This window comes from Primulina eburnea, chromosome 13 (assembly GCF_022965805.1).
Source record: "Primulina eburnea isolate SZY01 chromosome 13, ASM2296580v1, whole genome shotgun sequence".
Classification (NCBI taxonomy): domain Eukaryota; kingdom Viridiplantae; phylum Streptophyta; class Magnoliopsida; order Lamiales; family Gesneriaceae; genus Primulina; species Primulina eburnea.
In genome coordinates this window covers 29968860-29984918 of record NC_133113.1, presented here as the reverse complement: position 1 = coordinate 29984918, position 16059 = coordinate 29968860, and the positions used below count along the sequence as shown (strand labels likewise).

The 16059-nt window shown below is 36.7% G+C and overlaps 1 protein-coding gene across 1 annotated transcript; it reads left to right on the top strand.

Moving 5' to 3' along the window:
* The first annotated feature begins 11445 nt into the window (after window positions 1–11445).
* Window positions 11446–15030, top strand: LOC140808651 (uncharacterized). Its single transcript, XM_073165793.1, has 3 exons — window positions 11446–11594; window positions 11813–13451; window positions 14159–15030. Exons 2-3 carry the CDS (start codon window positions 11995–11997, stop codon window positions 14406–14408), a joined length of 1707 nt encoding a protein of 568 aa, XP_073021894.1. The 5' UTR covers window positions 11446–11594; window positions 11813–11994; the 3' UTR covers window positions 14409–15030.
* The last annotated feature ends 1029 nt before the right edge of the window (window positions 15031–16059 follow it).

Below are 16059 nucleotides of genomic sequence, written 5' to 3'. Positions count from 1 at the left end.
TAAAATTGACAGGGGGAGTTTCTTTATTTCAATACAACAAATTTTCAACTTTCTTCTTTCACTCACTTATAATATGATATCAAAAGATATTTTGCGCGAATAAATTCTTCAATTGCAGAATCTTCGCTAATTCAAATTCCACTTCAATATATTACTTCTCATTGAAAATCCAGCGTTTGTAGATTCAAATGCGACTTGAGAAGAGATGTCAACTCCTTACTAAATACAAGCTTGATACATTGTCTCCAGTAATCTCATGTATTTTCTTTAGGATCGATCGAATAATTGCGTCAGTAATTTTCGTCAGCTTTGTTGCTTAATTTCAGTATTGTAACTTAATTTTTATGATTTTCGATAACATTTTAGTAACAAACATATATTAAATAAATAAATCATGATCACTCGTTCAATCATAGTACATAGATAAGTTACTCACTCGACACATAACGAGAACACTACCCCATATAGGTAAAGTAGCTTCTACCAAACCCTATTTCTGTATGTATTTGTTATTACTTTTCAACAGTATGGGTTAATGGAAAAAAGGATAACATTTTATATAAAATTTTCCATGACATTTAATGCATTTCCAAAATGGCGTCAAATAATTCACGTGGTTCATATTCCAAGTCTGGGACCAATTTCACACACACACACAAACACACACACACACACACACATATATATATATATATATATAACCAAATTGATGTATATACTCAACTTTATGTTCTATATTTATTTTTTCAACATATTTTTTTTAAAAAAATTATTTCAAAATTGATAACTTTCATTTTAAAATTATTTTATTTTTTATTTTTTATTACGGACCATAGCATGACACGTGATACATACGACCAGTCGTAAATAATTATATCGTTGTTGTCGTTATTGTGATATTAGTAAATTAATTTGCCAACTGTCACAGGTTATCATAAGTACCGTATGCAAAACGTGCGGAGGGGAACATAGCAACCGTTGATTTTGAGGGGTACAAATGTAATTCGGAAACTTGGGGTCATAATGTTTCCCCACATCGTGTCGATAGAGAAGTACGCAAGTTGGGCTGCGATCTCCAGTTTGGAAGAATCCATTCCGAGCCGTTGGTTTTTTTCCTCCCCCGAACCTTTTCTTGTATCTATAAATCAAATTATTATATATTATATTACTACAAACAACTAGTAATGTTATATGTAAAACTAAATTTGTATAACAATTTTTACAACAAAAAAAATTCAATATAAAAATTTTATTTATCAACATCTCATGATAAATTCAATGTAAAATCTCACAATTCAATAATAAAATCTCACGATTTAATTATTGTAAATATTGTCGTACAATATTTTAGTTATTTAACAATACACTGGTATTTTCGCTAGGCTCGAAAACTTGACAAATTTCTCCTTGTTGTTGATTGTAGATGTACTATATACATGATTGGTTTTCCTATAGATTTTATTAGATATCGAAATCAAATAATATTTCATTTCATTCTTAGAAATGAAAAATATATGACAAATAAGTTGTATACATAACAAATTGGTGTAATGAAATGATATTTGATGGGGAATTTTTAGTATTAAAAGAAGATACGTTATTACTTTTTTATACTTAAAAAAAACCTAGTTTTCTAGCTGGTAAGTGCTTGTTATTAGTACTAATGATAGTATAAGATGTCAAAAACTTATGTGAGACGGTTACACGGGTCGTATTTTGTGAGACATATCTCTTATTTGAGCCATCAAAAAAAAATATTACTTTTTATGCTAAGAGTGTCACTTTTTACTGTAAATATCGGTAAGATTAACCTGTCTCATAGATAAAGATTCGTAACACCGTCTCACAAAAGGTCTACTCATATAAGATTATATAACCTTCTATGTTTATGTTGGGTGATTACACGCCGTTTTCTGTGTTTAATACTTTTCAGTGGTGACTGGTGAGATTTGAAATTATCTTTTTTTGTTTTGTTTTGTTTTTCCAATTTTTTAAATTAACTAAATTACTTATTATTAAATTAATTAAAAATAATGATGGCAATTAAATTTTTGAAATGGTCATACCAAAATAAATTTTTTAAGTACTCCTTTATCGTATAGTATAGTATATAGACATGGGTGGATATTCATTTCTTTCACGAGTGTGACCGAAAAAAATATCTATATGAGAAATGAAAATTTTGCCACGCAATCTTCTTAGTTTATACAAAAAATATCTTATGAAAGAGTATTATTAGTCAATTTATGAGACATGTCTTCTATTTTGATCATCGATGAGAAAATATTATATATTTATGTCAAAAATATTACTTATTATTGTAAATATGAGAACGATTGACATCTCTAATGAATAAAGACCCGTGAGAATGGTTTATAAAAAACCTACTAGTTAGTTTAAATGTTAAATCCACCCTTCTTTTAATAGTTTTAAACATATTATTTTGAATGACTGAACATAATTTTGTTAGGTGTAATAATTTTCTCTATTGAGTAGAACAATCGAAACATAGTACATGAGTTATTGTATGATTTAAAATATTTGAGTTGCATCGTTACCACTAACTATAGTTTTTTTTTTTATATATAAATATATATTAACGAAAGAAAATATATATTTTTTTTCCAAAAGGAGTCAAACCCCACATATATTTTAATTTTATAGTATGTGGATGACAGTACATCAATATATCAATGTCGACCAATGGTGGAAAAATAGAGAAAAATTATATTTTTATTCTTTGCAGATACATCTGAAATAGAAATACTCATAATATTATTTATGAAATATTTTGAAATCCATAGTTCACAAGTTTTTCAAAAAGACTACTCAAAGAATTATTAAGCTCAATTTGAAAGAATTTTAAAATCAGTTTTTATCCAAATTAATAATCCGTCTTAATATTATTAAATAAAGCCGTTTCACAAATGAAACATTCCAAAAACAAACAAAACTCAACATTGAACTTTTATAATCCAGCATAATTTATTAAACTCTTTTTTTTTTTTTTTTGACGGTAAGACTTGCAATTTTATTATAAAGAATCGTCAATTACAAGTTGAACCAACCAAGCAGGAAAGTCTCCATTCATCCAAACAAAGGATGAGGGAGAAGAAAAAACAAAGCGAGCCAAATAATGGGCAACACTATTAGCATTCCGTCGCACATGAATGAATTCTGAAATAATAGGTGCCTGAGTTTGATCTTTGATTTCTGCTACACAAGAACCAATGTAGCTAAGATTCTCCTGGTTGGTGGTGACTGCTTGCACTGCCAACAAGGAATCTGAGGCCACTTGAACATCTCGAAGATCATTGTCATACAAAAGCTTTATTCCTTCCCTGATTGCTAACAGCTCCCCATGCACCAATGATAATGGTTGATTGATTTGTTTACCAAAAGCAAGCAACAAACGCCCCTGTGAATCACGAACCACACCTCCTACACTGTACTGATTCTTTTCTTTATTCACTGTTGCATCCACATTCATCTTGAGTTTGTATGTCCTTGGGGGCTTCCACTTCCTTTCCGATGTACCCACCACAGACTGAATGGGGATTTTTTCCTTCATACGAGCTCTTCTAAAATCACAAATCATGGCAGAACACCATTGAACATTGGCAGCCATCGGGTTGCTCCTAGATCCATGGATGAAATTTTGCTTTTCTTTCCAGACTCCCCATGTGTGTACTGCAAGATTTTCAAACTCCTCCTTTGACAATTGTTTTCTCAACCACATGCATATCTCGAGCGTACTGGTTTGCAATGCTCCCTTGATAATACGGTAGAAAGGGGAACTTTTCCACAGGTGTTTTATTGCAGCGCAGAAGAAAAGAGCGTGACCACTCGAATCCAAAGGATAATTACAAAGGCAGCAAGATTCACTAACCGGGACATGGTGACGAAATAGATTTTGATTAGCAGGGATACAGTCATGAGAAATACTCCACCAGAACAGCCGCACCTTAGGTGGTATAGAAAGACTCCATATAAACGTCCACCAAGATTCGAGATGATACTCCGATTGGTGCTCCGGTGGAGAGAACAATCCACGTTGAAGACGACACCCATCCCGTACCGTATATTTGCCTTTGTCATCGAATCTCCAAAAAAGCGTATCACCCTCACCTGACGGCCGAATTGGGATATTAAGGATTTCGCCCACTACATATGGGTTGAATCTGGAAGAGATTAAATCAACATCCCACCCTCCTTGGATAATTAATTCGTTAACAGAAGCCTCTTGATCCCAGGCCCCCATCGGCTCACCCATCTTAGATTGCATGGTAGGGATCCACTGATCTTTAAAGATCTTAATTGATTTTCCATCCCCAACTCTCCAAATCAGACCACGCTCCAGAATTTCTTTGCTCCAAAGGATCGATCTCCATATATATGATGGATTACCACCCAACCCTGCATCAAGCACAGAGCCATGTTTGTAATATTGGCCTTTGAGTACTCGGGCCGCTAGAGAATCTGGGAAACGGATAAGACGCCATAACTGTTTGGCAAGCAATGCTCGATTGAATTCAGTCAATTTTCTGAAGCCCAGGCCGCCCTGACACTTTGGTCTACAGAGAAAATCCCAGGGTTTCCAGTGCATTTTTCGCTTACCCTTATCTATGCCCCACCAGAAGTTCGCGCATTCTTTTTCAATATCATCACATACCATAGTAGGCAATCTGAAACATGACATCGCATATGCGGGAATCGCTTGTAGAATTGACTTGATCAGGACCTCTTTTCCTCCGGAAGAAAACCATTTATGACCCCATCCTTGGATTCGTTTCACCACTCTTTCAATCAGATATTTGAATTGAAGCCTTTTACTACGCATTGACACCGTTGGTAGACCCAAGTAAAGATCATGTTGATGAACCACAGGGATAGTCAATATAGTCTTGATCATGTCCATGAGAGCTGGATTAGAATTAGGACTGAAAGACAGTGCCGACTTATCGTAATTAACGAGTTGCCCGGATGCCTTTTCATATTGTGTTAGGCATTCTTTGACGCGGGCTCCTTCCTGCATAGTCGCTCTGAAGAATACCAGACTATCATCGGCGAAAAAAAGATGTGTCACTGATGGGCAAGAAGACGCTATCTTAACTCCCCTGAATAAACCCCTCGCTTCATAAGCACTTAGTAGAGTAGACAGGCCATGTGCACACAATACGAACAAGTAAGGGGAAAGAGGATCCCCTTGGCGTAATCCTCTGCTTGGTATGAGAGGGCCCACCACATCTTGATTAACTCTGAAGAAGTATGATACTGAAGTAACACAGTTCATCACCCTAGAAATCCAGCTTCCAGCAAAGCCTAGCCGTTCCATGATCTGCCGTAGGAACTCCCATTCGACCCGATCATACGCTTTGCTCATATCCAGTTTAAGTGCAGCATAACTGTTACTTCCGGTCTTTCTTGTCCTCATCCAGTGTAATATCTCGAAACCCACAATAATATTGTCGGTAATGAGCCGCCCTGGGATAAAAGCACTCTGGGAATTATCAATAAGATCTGATAGAATAGGCCTGAGACGATTGGTGATGGCTCGAGAGACAATTTTATAACATACATTGCACAAGCTAATCGGCCTAAAATCTTTCATAATGACCGGATCTTTGACTTTTGGTATAGGAGTGACAAGAGTATGATTCCAAGCCTCCACGGATACACCCTCATTGAGTACTCTGAGAACTTCTTTTGAGACATCTGGACCGACAACTGCCCAAAATTTCTGAAAGAATAGAGGAGAAAAACCATCCGGCCCAGGAGCTTTGTCTGGACTCTGGATGCATATCAAAGAGAGCTTGTCTAACCTCTATTTCTGTAAAGGGAGCACACAAAATCTAATTCATATGAGCATCCACTTTCGGGACCACTGATTCAATAACACCATTAATATCAAATGTACTAGGATTGGTAGAGGAAAAGAGTCGCTCAAAATATTCCATCACAATCTCTGATATCCCTCTCGATTCGGTACACCAGTCACCTTGGCTAGATACCAACCCGGATATGGTGTTTTGGCTTCTACGATGTGAGGCTTTAGAATGAAAAAACCGTGAGTTACGATCCCCATCCTTAAGCCAAGTTTCTCTGCTTCTTTGTCTCCAGTAAATCTCCTCTTTTGTAGCAAGCTTTTCTATCTCAGCCTCTAGATCCTTAATCTGTGCAGTGTTACTTTTCCAGTGGGAGCTCGTCCTGAGGTAATTTAGATTTTTACGCTGTGCTCTAAGACGCCTAGGAGTCTTTCGTAGCTGGTTGTTATCCCAACATATCAGAGCATTTTTACAGGACTCCATGCGCTCCTTGATAGAACAGTAGGGACCTCTGCCTCCCCATCCGTGCTCAATTACCTCTCGACAATCATCCTCTAATAACCAGCCCTTTTCGAATCGGAACATCGGTTTATTGAGCCTCCGGCCTGTATAAGAATTGATTTGGTCTCCTTTGGGGCGCATACAGATGGGTCGGTGGTCAGAGTGAAAGAACTCCAGCGAGCTGACCCGCGCCACAGAGAAAAGAAGACGCCACTTCAAATCTGCCACAAACCGATCCAGTCGCTCAAAAATAATCATGTTTGGTTCCCGACGGTTCACCCATGTAAATATGTCCCCGCTGCAATAAAGGTCCTGAAGTTCGCAGAGATCAAGTGCTTCCCGAAAAGCTTGCATCTGAGACGGTGCCCGCTTATTGCCTCCCAATTTCTCACTGTCAAAACAAATTTCGTTAAAATCCCCTCCAACCAGCCAAGGTATCTCCCTGAGCTCTGGCACATCCCTAAGCCGGGACAATAAATCCCAAGAGAAATGACGTAGAGAAGTTTCCGGATGACCGTAGAAACCTGTGAAGCGCCACACCATATCTGTTTCCTGGACTACACAGTCAATATGCCCAGGCGAGTAAGATTTGATCGATACAAGGGCTGGTTCCTTCCACAATAAAGCTAGACCACCACTCTGTCCCCGACAATCCACCATAAAACATCCCGAGAATCCCAGCTTATATTTCCACCATCGACAGGAAGCCTCTCTCAATTTTGTTTCACTTAAAAATAAGAGAGTTGGGTTCTTTTCGGCGACAAGTCGCCCCAATTCCCGGAATGCCCGCGGGTTCCCAAGCCCCCGGGTATTCCATACTATGATATTCATTGTTGTCGGCGGGGTTGCACTGCAACCACCGCCGCTATATCAGTAGCTTCAGATATCTCCTCTACGCGCTTTTCCTTTTTCTTGATAGGGCTTGTGTGCTCTTGTTCAGAGGTCTCAGAAACCATCTGTGCATTTCTTTTAACCCCTGAATACGGATAGGACTCTGTCACCTCTGCTCGTCGTGACCCTTCCCTGTGCACTTCCCGAGCCCTTCGCTTCCACTGTTTCGATGTAGGCCTTTGTCCTTGGTCCAAGATCAGCCCCTCACCCCTCAATGCAGCGGCATCAGGTGCCAATAATTCCGTTATAGTCTGAGGATTTGTTGGGGTGTTTTCCCCCACCACATATAATGATGTACCTAGTGGAATCCTATCGGCCTCATCAGGCATCCCCTTGCTTAGATCAGTGTGCATCATTGATGAATTACTCTCCCATTGGGGGTCTACTGTTGTCACAATTGAGTGCCTTCCCGGTGCCACCTTAATTAAGGATTGCTGAGGTTGTTGCTCTGTAACATCATGGTTGCTCATCCCATTACCAGAATTATCTGTTCTTGTCCCTCGCCCCCTAGTCGTCCGATTACCAACCAAATGAGTTGATGCCCGCATCCAGACACCATATGAAAGATTCTCCTTGTCTGCAATAGGGTCATCGCATTCTCTACAAGTATGTCCCAGCCTTCCACAAGCGTAACAGAAGTCGGGAATTCTTTCGTAGACCAATAATATGATGCTATCTTCTTCATCCTTCATCGCATTAACACGAATACATTTTCGAAGTGGCTGGGAGATATTGATGCGTATACGTATTCTTGCGAATCGGCCCATGAAAGCACCATTGTCTCCCCTGTCTATCTCCACAACAGGTCCTATTTGCCGACCAAGTTTTAATAACAGATCTTCGTGCATAAATGCGAGGGGAATATTATGTAATTGTACCCAAAAATTTGTCTCATCAAAATTCATAGTTTGAGGGTTTTGCCTACCAATTGGCTCCTTAAAAATCAGAAGGTTTCTTGCGAAATTCCATGGCCCCTCGGTTAATGCCCTATGCCGATCTCGAAGAGAGTTGAACACAAAAACAAAGGAATTGTCACCTGCAGCCTCAATATCAATTCTCCTTTCTGCCTGTAGCACTCGGGGCATCTGATGTCTGAATGCTTCTCTGTTGATGGCCTTTGTCGATAGGATTTTTGCCACCAAGCATTGTGCCAGCCGTTCCTCGCCCACCCGGATATCCGTTTCTTCTAGATTAACAACATCGCACGGATCGTTGTGGGACAGTTTCATCTCGTTAACCAAGCGTGAGATTTCATCAGGATCCATCGTACTTAAAAGATAATACCAAACGCACGATTCCACAGAAGAATCCTGCGATTCAATCCTGCATGCGGCAGGTAACCAACCCTACAAGAAATTTAAGAATCTTGAGGGTTTTGGAATTTTAAAATCTAGAGGTATTCAATCTAAACTTTTAATGACTCTATATATGTTTAGTGGTATTCAACATGGATTTTGGTAGAGTTTTAAAATGTCATGATGTATTCAAACTTGACTTTTTAAAACTCTCCATAAGTCAAGAGGTATCCAAAAAATCCATAGATTTTCAAGGATTCTTATTTTATTATTCATGTACAAACCTTGAAGCCTTATGTACAATTACAAAAAATCTAAAATATTCTTCCACCTATACCAAAGATTTTGATGGACTTTCTTTTTTGAAAAATACACTATCTCTCTTCTATCTCAAGCCATCTCCAGGATTTTTCACTCTCTCAAACAAATTTCTTCTATTCAAATGTATGATTGGTCATTCTAGAATTTATTATATTGCCAATATTTATGTATAAAAATAGATGAATTGTTGTTTTTTTTCTTGAATCATTATGATTATTATATTTCATAAATTTTCTTTCATCTCATAAAAACGACGAATGATCCGACATGTGATGAATTGTGTTTTTTCTTGAATCATTATGATTATTGTATACCAAAGGAGTGTCGATTTGAAATTCATCACATCGACATGATTACTTGACGTAAATGAACTTGTTCGGTAACACAATTCAAAGCATCATGTTTGATGGTTGGGACTGTAATTAGACCTACCAATTCCTATGGACTTGTGACTGTCTTCGTCGGGATGATACCGAGTCGAATTTTCTCTTGGTTCCGTTTCCTCTCATATTTATTGCATCCCCAGATAGGCTGCTTGAACCTAGCAAGCTGTCATCTTCATTGATGAATATTCTCTCATCCAATTCACCCTTATTGAGAACCATATCATAATCATTTTCTAATAACATCATATTCGTAGATAAAGATGATTCATCCATCAAATATTCAAAATAGATCAACCCATCCGTGACAATATTTTCCAAATTTTGGGTTGTACATTCAGCAGCCAAGCAAGGCTTTTTCTTTAATATACGACCCAAACAGAGCTTGTATTGGCTTGTGCCGGCTTACCAAATTTTCTTCGAAATGAGTGTCGATGTGATGAATTTCAAATTGAACTAGATAATGAAGCTCGATTGTCTTCATCGGCACAAGTTTATGGAGATGACAATTTTGATCAGTTATTTGATACTCAAGAACAACAACGAGCACGAGCTAATGCATGGAGGGATATCATAGCCAATGGAATGTGGAGCGATGTTGATCAAATTGTCAATAATGATTCGATTTTTTTATGTAAAAGTCTACTTATTATTTTGATTGTTCATTTTAATAAAATTTTATTATGAACTTATAAAAATATTGTTCATTAATATGTTGAATTGACATAAAGAATTGAAATTTTGATTTCAATAAATTGGATAGTTCATTTGTCGTTTTTCACAAATTAAATTTATTTAATCTTTAAGTAAGTAAAATTCATTTACATTTTCATAAATAAAAAAAAATTAAAATTGAATAGGTTATACATGTCCAATAATTATTTAAAAGAAATTAATAAAAAATAAATCACAATTATAAAAGTTTACAAAAGTCTATAAAAATCTTGAAAAAAAGTCTACAAAAGTCTATGAAATATGTTTTACAATTCCATGAGATTCTATAAAAGTCAATCAAAATACATCAACTACACAAAAGTCCACCTTTTAAAAAAAGTTATTAAAAGTCATTAAAAGTTTAAATTGAATACACCCCCGTAAATTGAAGACATTTTTAATGAATTTTATCGTCCCACCCCTTTTGATAGTTTTTATTTTGTCATTTAATAATCTACTATCTACAAAACAAATCAAATAATCCGTGAGGAATATAAACTAAACGATAATCAACTTTAAATGTGTATATGTTGATTAACCCGGGAACGAAATCGGAGAGAAGATTGTCATATCTCATATCCGACTATATTTTCTTTCTTTTTTTTCTGAAAATAAATAATAATAAAAAATTGTTTTTGTTTTTCTATTTTTGGCTCCGTGATACCATTAATAACCCTAAAACGGTTGCAAAAGGCCCGTGAATTCTCAATGGTCAGCGGTGCATTGGCATGTGACTCGGACATGGCCTGCTTTCACTAAACTCTGAGTTACTCATGAAAGAAGTTTATTGACTCGCAACTCGAGTGGAACAAAATAAATAGTTTATTATTATTATTTTTCCAGATTTCAAATGTAAGATAAATAAGATGTTTTATTATTAATATTCCTACTTCCCAAAATTGATCAGATTTTCTCCCATAAATATATATTTATTACTAGTTTTTGAAGAATATATAATATGATATTGATAGTCCTATAACTATATAGTTACTTCCTTATATTATATCAGGATATCGAATCGGATTCAGATCCTCTGTTTATTACTACATCATATATAATATATTATTAAACTAGCATCTCATGTTAAATAACTTTGATATATGACAATAAAATTTCTTTACAGCTTTATCTTTTATAATAGAGTGAGTTTCATGTGAGATCGTCTCACATATCTTAATCTGTGAGACGGATCAACCCTACCGAGTATCGATATTCACAATAAAAAGTAATACTCTTAGCATAAAAATAATCTTTTTAATGAATGATCTAAATAAAAGATCCGTCGTCTCACACAAGTTTTTGTCTTCGTAATATTTGTTAATTAACTTTGTTGTTGTCAGTTTATTAATAATTTTTATATTTTTTATTTAATCTATCTAAAAATTGAAACGATCTCAATAAAATTTAGTTAATAATTAATCTATAAATATCACATCATAATAAAATAATATATAATTTTAAAATATATATATAACTAATAAAATCAAGTGCTGTGGGGGTCACTCGGATGTTTGATTCTTTTGTCGTACTTTCCTTGGACTTGCCTTGGATTTTTATTTTCTATTTTTTTAATGCAGAGTGTTGTATATAACTGAACACACCACTTGGTTTTCTCTCGATAAGTGAAGATACGACGGTCGTTCTTCGCTTTGCGGATCTCCACGGTGAGTGTTCGCTTATTCTTTCGGGATTCAAATAATTATTTGTGTGTGTGTTATCGGAATTCGTTTGTTGGGCCACATGGGTTTTTATTTCTTGAATTGCGTGTTTCTGATGCGAATTTAATGCGGGTGTTATGATTATAAGCTGAACTATTTTCTGTGATGATTTGATGAGTATGGGACTGGCTTGAATTGTTTGGTTTTTGTTTAAATCATTGCAGGGTTTTGATTTGGGTTGGAAGTAAGAGAGCATGGAGGATTAGTATTTTTTTGTTGGATCCGAATCGGAGATTTTGCTGGATCTTTCTTTGGAAAGCTAAAAGCTTTTCTCTTTGTTTCGATTCTACACTTTGGATCTGAATCTATATTTTGTTTTGTTGATTACTTTTTCTTGCTTTTGGTGATGGGATTAAAAGTGGCTACAACCCCTTTGCATTGGTCGCAACCTTCTGTTCCACCTTCACCATCATCATCCCAGACTTTAGCCTCTGCAGTTTCCTCCCCATCCTCAAAACGATGTAGCTTTGTCAGTGGTAACGGAGCTTTGTTCTGCAGATATTTCGAGAGGTACCAATTCTTCGATTGCGGCCGCCAATCTTCTAAGCTCCACAGGTCTCGATCTTGTGATAATTTTAGATTCCGGGTTCGAACCATCCGACGGGCTTCTTCCGCCAGCCTGAATTCGTTTTCCGATGAAGAATTCTCCAAGAATATTCAAGAGCTTGCGCTTAGATTTCAATCGTCGAACGACGATATGGGTTCCCACGGTGGTGGGTTTGACGCAGATAAGAAAAGGTCAGATACTGCGGAAACTTCGTGCGGAATTACTAACGATAGTGAGGCTGGATTCTTGGAAAATCTGAAGCCATTTGATGCTGTAGAGGTGCCTGAATTTCTTGAAAGGGATGAGATTATTTTGGCCAATATTGAGAGGAAGGCAAATAGTGTCGACATTCCACTGTCTCTTAGGATGATTAAGAGAAGAAAACAGTGGCAAGAAGGGTTCGTGGAGGCTGGACAGACAGCTTACTGCTCGATGAAAAAGGCCTTTTCGTCAATGGTGTTCATAATTCGAGAGCTTCATAGTTACTCTCTGCAGATGCGGCAGCATTTGTCATATGAAGATTTACCCGGAATCTTGGCTCGAGTTCAGAAGGAGATGCATGAGTCTTTTGTGTGGTTGTTTCAGCAAGTATTTTCCCATACACCAACTTTAATGGTCTATGTGATGATACTCCTTGCGAATTATAGTGTTTATTCTGTGGCAAATAATACTGCTTTAGCATCCACAACACAAGTAAAAGCATATATACCCAAGACAGAAACGGTCTCGGTAGTGGAGGATAAGAGTCGAGTCGATCAGAAATTTGATTCGTCTGCTATAAGAACATTGAAATTGTCTTCTTTGAATGGGAAGACGGCCTCAATAGGCGGAAATAATGGCGGAGGGAAACAAAGACCGGTTGCCAGTGGAACAGATGGAGATGGAAGATTTGAAGAGTCGAATTATCACTTGAATATTGTTCCCGATGGAATGTCGTCTATTGAGAACCCTACCATGCCTTGCGGAGAAGAGCCTGTATCAAGGGAAGTTTCCAATGTGGAAGAGATGAGCTTGTGGAATTCAATAGTAGACGAGGCCTCAAAAATTCAAAGGTTATCAAGAATTGAAGCTTTGGATCATGAAACAGTGCAAAGACTCGTGTCTCCCGTGGATGCAAGGATTGAAGGAGAAGATTATCCGGAGTTCTTCAGAACAGAGCTGCAATACCAAACTGGGTTGGCACAAGATCCCAGCAATCCCCTTTTGTTAGCAAATTATGCTCAATTTCTTTACATTGTCGCCCAAGAATTCGACAGGTACATTCTCTCTATGTTTCCTGTGTATCATTTTTTATGTTTTAGACTGTTTTAAGTAACAATCAAGAATTTCCATTGTGAGAATTGCAGTTAGACGTCATTGGGAGATATTATCTTAGCGATATGATTCTCTTTGTTGTGAACATCAAAATAGACAAATTTGATGAATTGTTTGCTCTAGCCGTGAGCCAAAAAATGTGATTTATATGGCAGAATTGAGGGTTCATATGAAGTTGGGTCAGGTGTGTATTTCTTGATAGAATTGTGTGTGGTCGAAATAATTGGCTCGCTTTCTTTCTTTTAATGTCAAAAACTGAAATGAGTGAACCAAAATAACGTGGGACACATCTTAAATCTCCACTTAAGAAAATATCATCCAATATTGACAATTTTCTCTTAGGCCTGTACTTGGTTGTCAACTTCACTTTGCTTTGAAAATTCAAATTATCGAGTCCAATAAAGTCGTTGTTCTTATTGGTCTATCCGTTAGGTGGACTCTCTCTCAAACATATTTTCACTCTATATTTTCTTGTGAAGGTGATACTTGTCTCATAACCGAATATTTCACCACTGACCTAATTGGCTGACCACGCACTCGGAATAGTTATTTATTGCTAAATGATTGGATTTTGATGACAAATTCGTTGAATTGTGATTGACTCATTCAAATTGTTTGTTCACTTGTCATTTTGTTTTGGCTGAAACAGAGCAGAAGAGTACTTCAAGAAAGCCACAAAAGTGGAGCCAAAGGATGCAGAAGCATTGAATAAATATGCCAACTTTCTATGGTTGGTGAGGAAAGACCTTTGGGCTGCAGAAGAGATGTATTTGGAAGCCATTTCTGCAGAACCTGGGAATTCATATTATGCTGCGAATTACGCCCATTTCTTATGGAACACTGGTGGTGAAGACACTTGTTTTCCTCTCGACTCTCCTGATCTCAGCACTGATGATTAGTTCTTGATACACCTGAGCTTCTTGTTGACCAAACTTTACTCAAAATCCTTGCGTATCATAAAATATCTTGAAGGGAGAAAGGAGGTGTTGAGCACCTCTAGAAACTAGGTTGATCCGTCTCCTGGTTTTCATTTATACATAGTTTTCCCCCTTGGTTCTCAATTTTAAGTTCATTTTCCGAGGAGCGCCTCATTCCGGCATACCTATACAAGATCAGAGTGGGCGTGGCTGGGCCCTTACACGGCCCTGCTGACGACTACAAAATAAATGTCCGAATATATACTGGACGGGGGATCTAATTTTGCTCTTAGTTAATTCAGGGCGAGTTTGATACACTTTCAAGTGTCAAGGTCTGCTTTAACAATCAAGTCTTGACTTAGCCACACACTCACATGGAAGGCCCTGGTACGAATTTGCACGAGTTTGAATTGCCAAAGATTTACAAAGTGCTGCCGCTAAAGCCGATGAATCTTCTTCTCGAGGTCTGCTTCTCGGGGACGTTATTTTTTATTTGTGTGATGCATATTATGCTCTAGCAAATGGTCAAATAGTAATTATTCTTCGTTTTTTATTTGGATCATTATATTGTTAATTCATAAATAATAAAGTGGAATTACATTGATTGTGTGTCTGTCATCTACGTTTTCTACAACTTTTTTTTTTCTTTTTCTGATGTCGATCCTCCAACACTCCACGGTTCAACTTCCTCGACTTTTTCTCGATTTATAGGTACATGACAGCAATGGCCAGTCCTCTAAATTTCCCAAATCCATTTCCCGAATAATTGTTCGTTCAATTAATTAATCATGTATGGAAGGGTTAAGCGTGGATAGAGATGAGGTATAGGAAGGAAGACATCTAGTGTTTCGTCGTATAGCTTGTGCTAGATGATGAAATTGTGAAACAGTTGGACTGGTTGAGATATATCACCTGAGGTATGAAAGTGTCTAAGAAAAGTTGAGGTCCTGACTAGGCTATTAAATATGATTTTAGATAATAGGAAAATACCAAATCTTGAGACTTGGTATTGTAGTACCAAATTATAAGAATAAAAGAATTGTATTACTGATCAATCTATAGAGAGATTAAGTTTATGAACCATACATTAATTATGGGAGCGGGTGATAGGATGCAGACTTAGGAATATCACTATTGTATCAGATAATCAATTTAGTTTTATGTTGGATAGGTCTACAATGAAAGCACAAATGTTTGAGAAATATAGAGAACAATAGAATAATCTACATATGACATTTATCGAAAGCTTGTGATATAGTCTTTAGATAATTAATCTGATTGGTATTTATAAGGGAACTTGTGTCTCAATGCTATATTGAGATTAGTAAAGATACGTATGAATGTGTTGTAATTAGTGTTAGGCTATTAGAGGGATGTAATGTGAATTTTCTACGGCAGTATGATTTCATCAATGATCGGCTTTAAGCTATTTCCCATTAGCTTTTGTTATGGATGAGCTGATGAAACATATTCAGAATAAGGTATTTTGGTGTATGTTGTTTGCATATGATATTGTCTTTGGTAGATGAAACTAAAGAATGCCTAAATCAAAAGTTAAATAGATGACGTGAAGCTCTTGAGAGTAAATATTTTAGAATTAGTCGCTCAAAAATAGAATATTTAGTTTGTAACT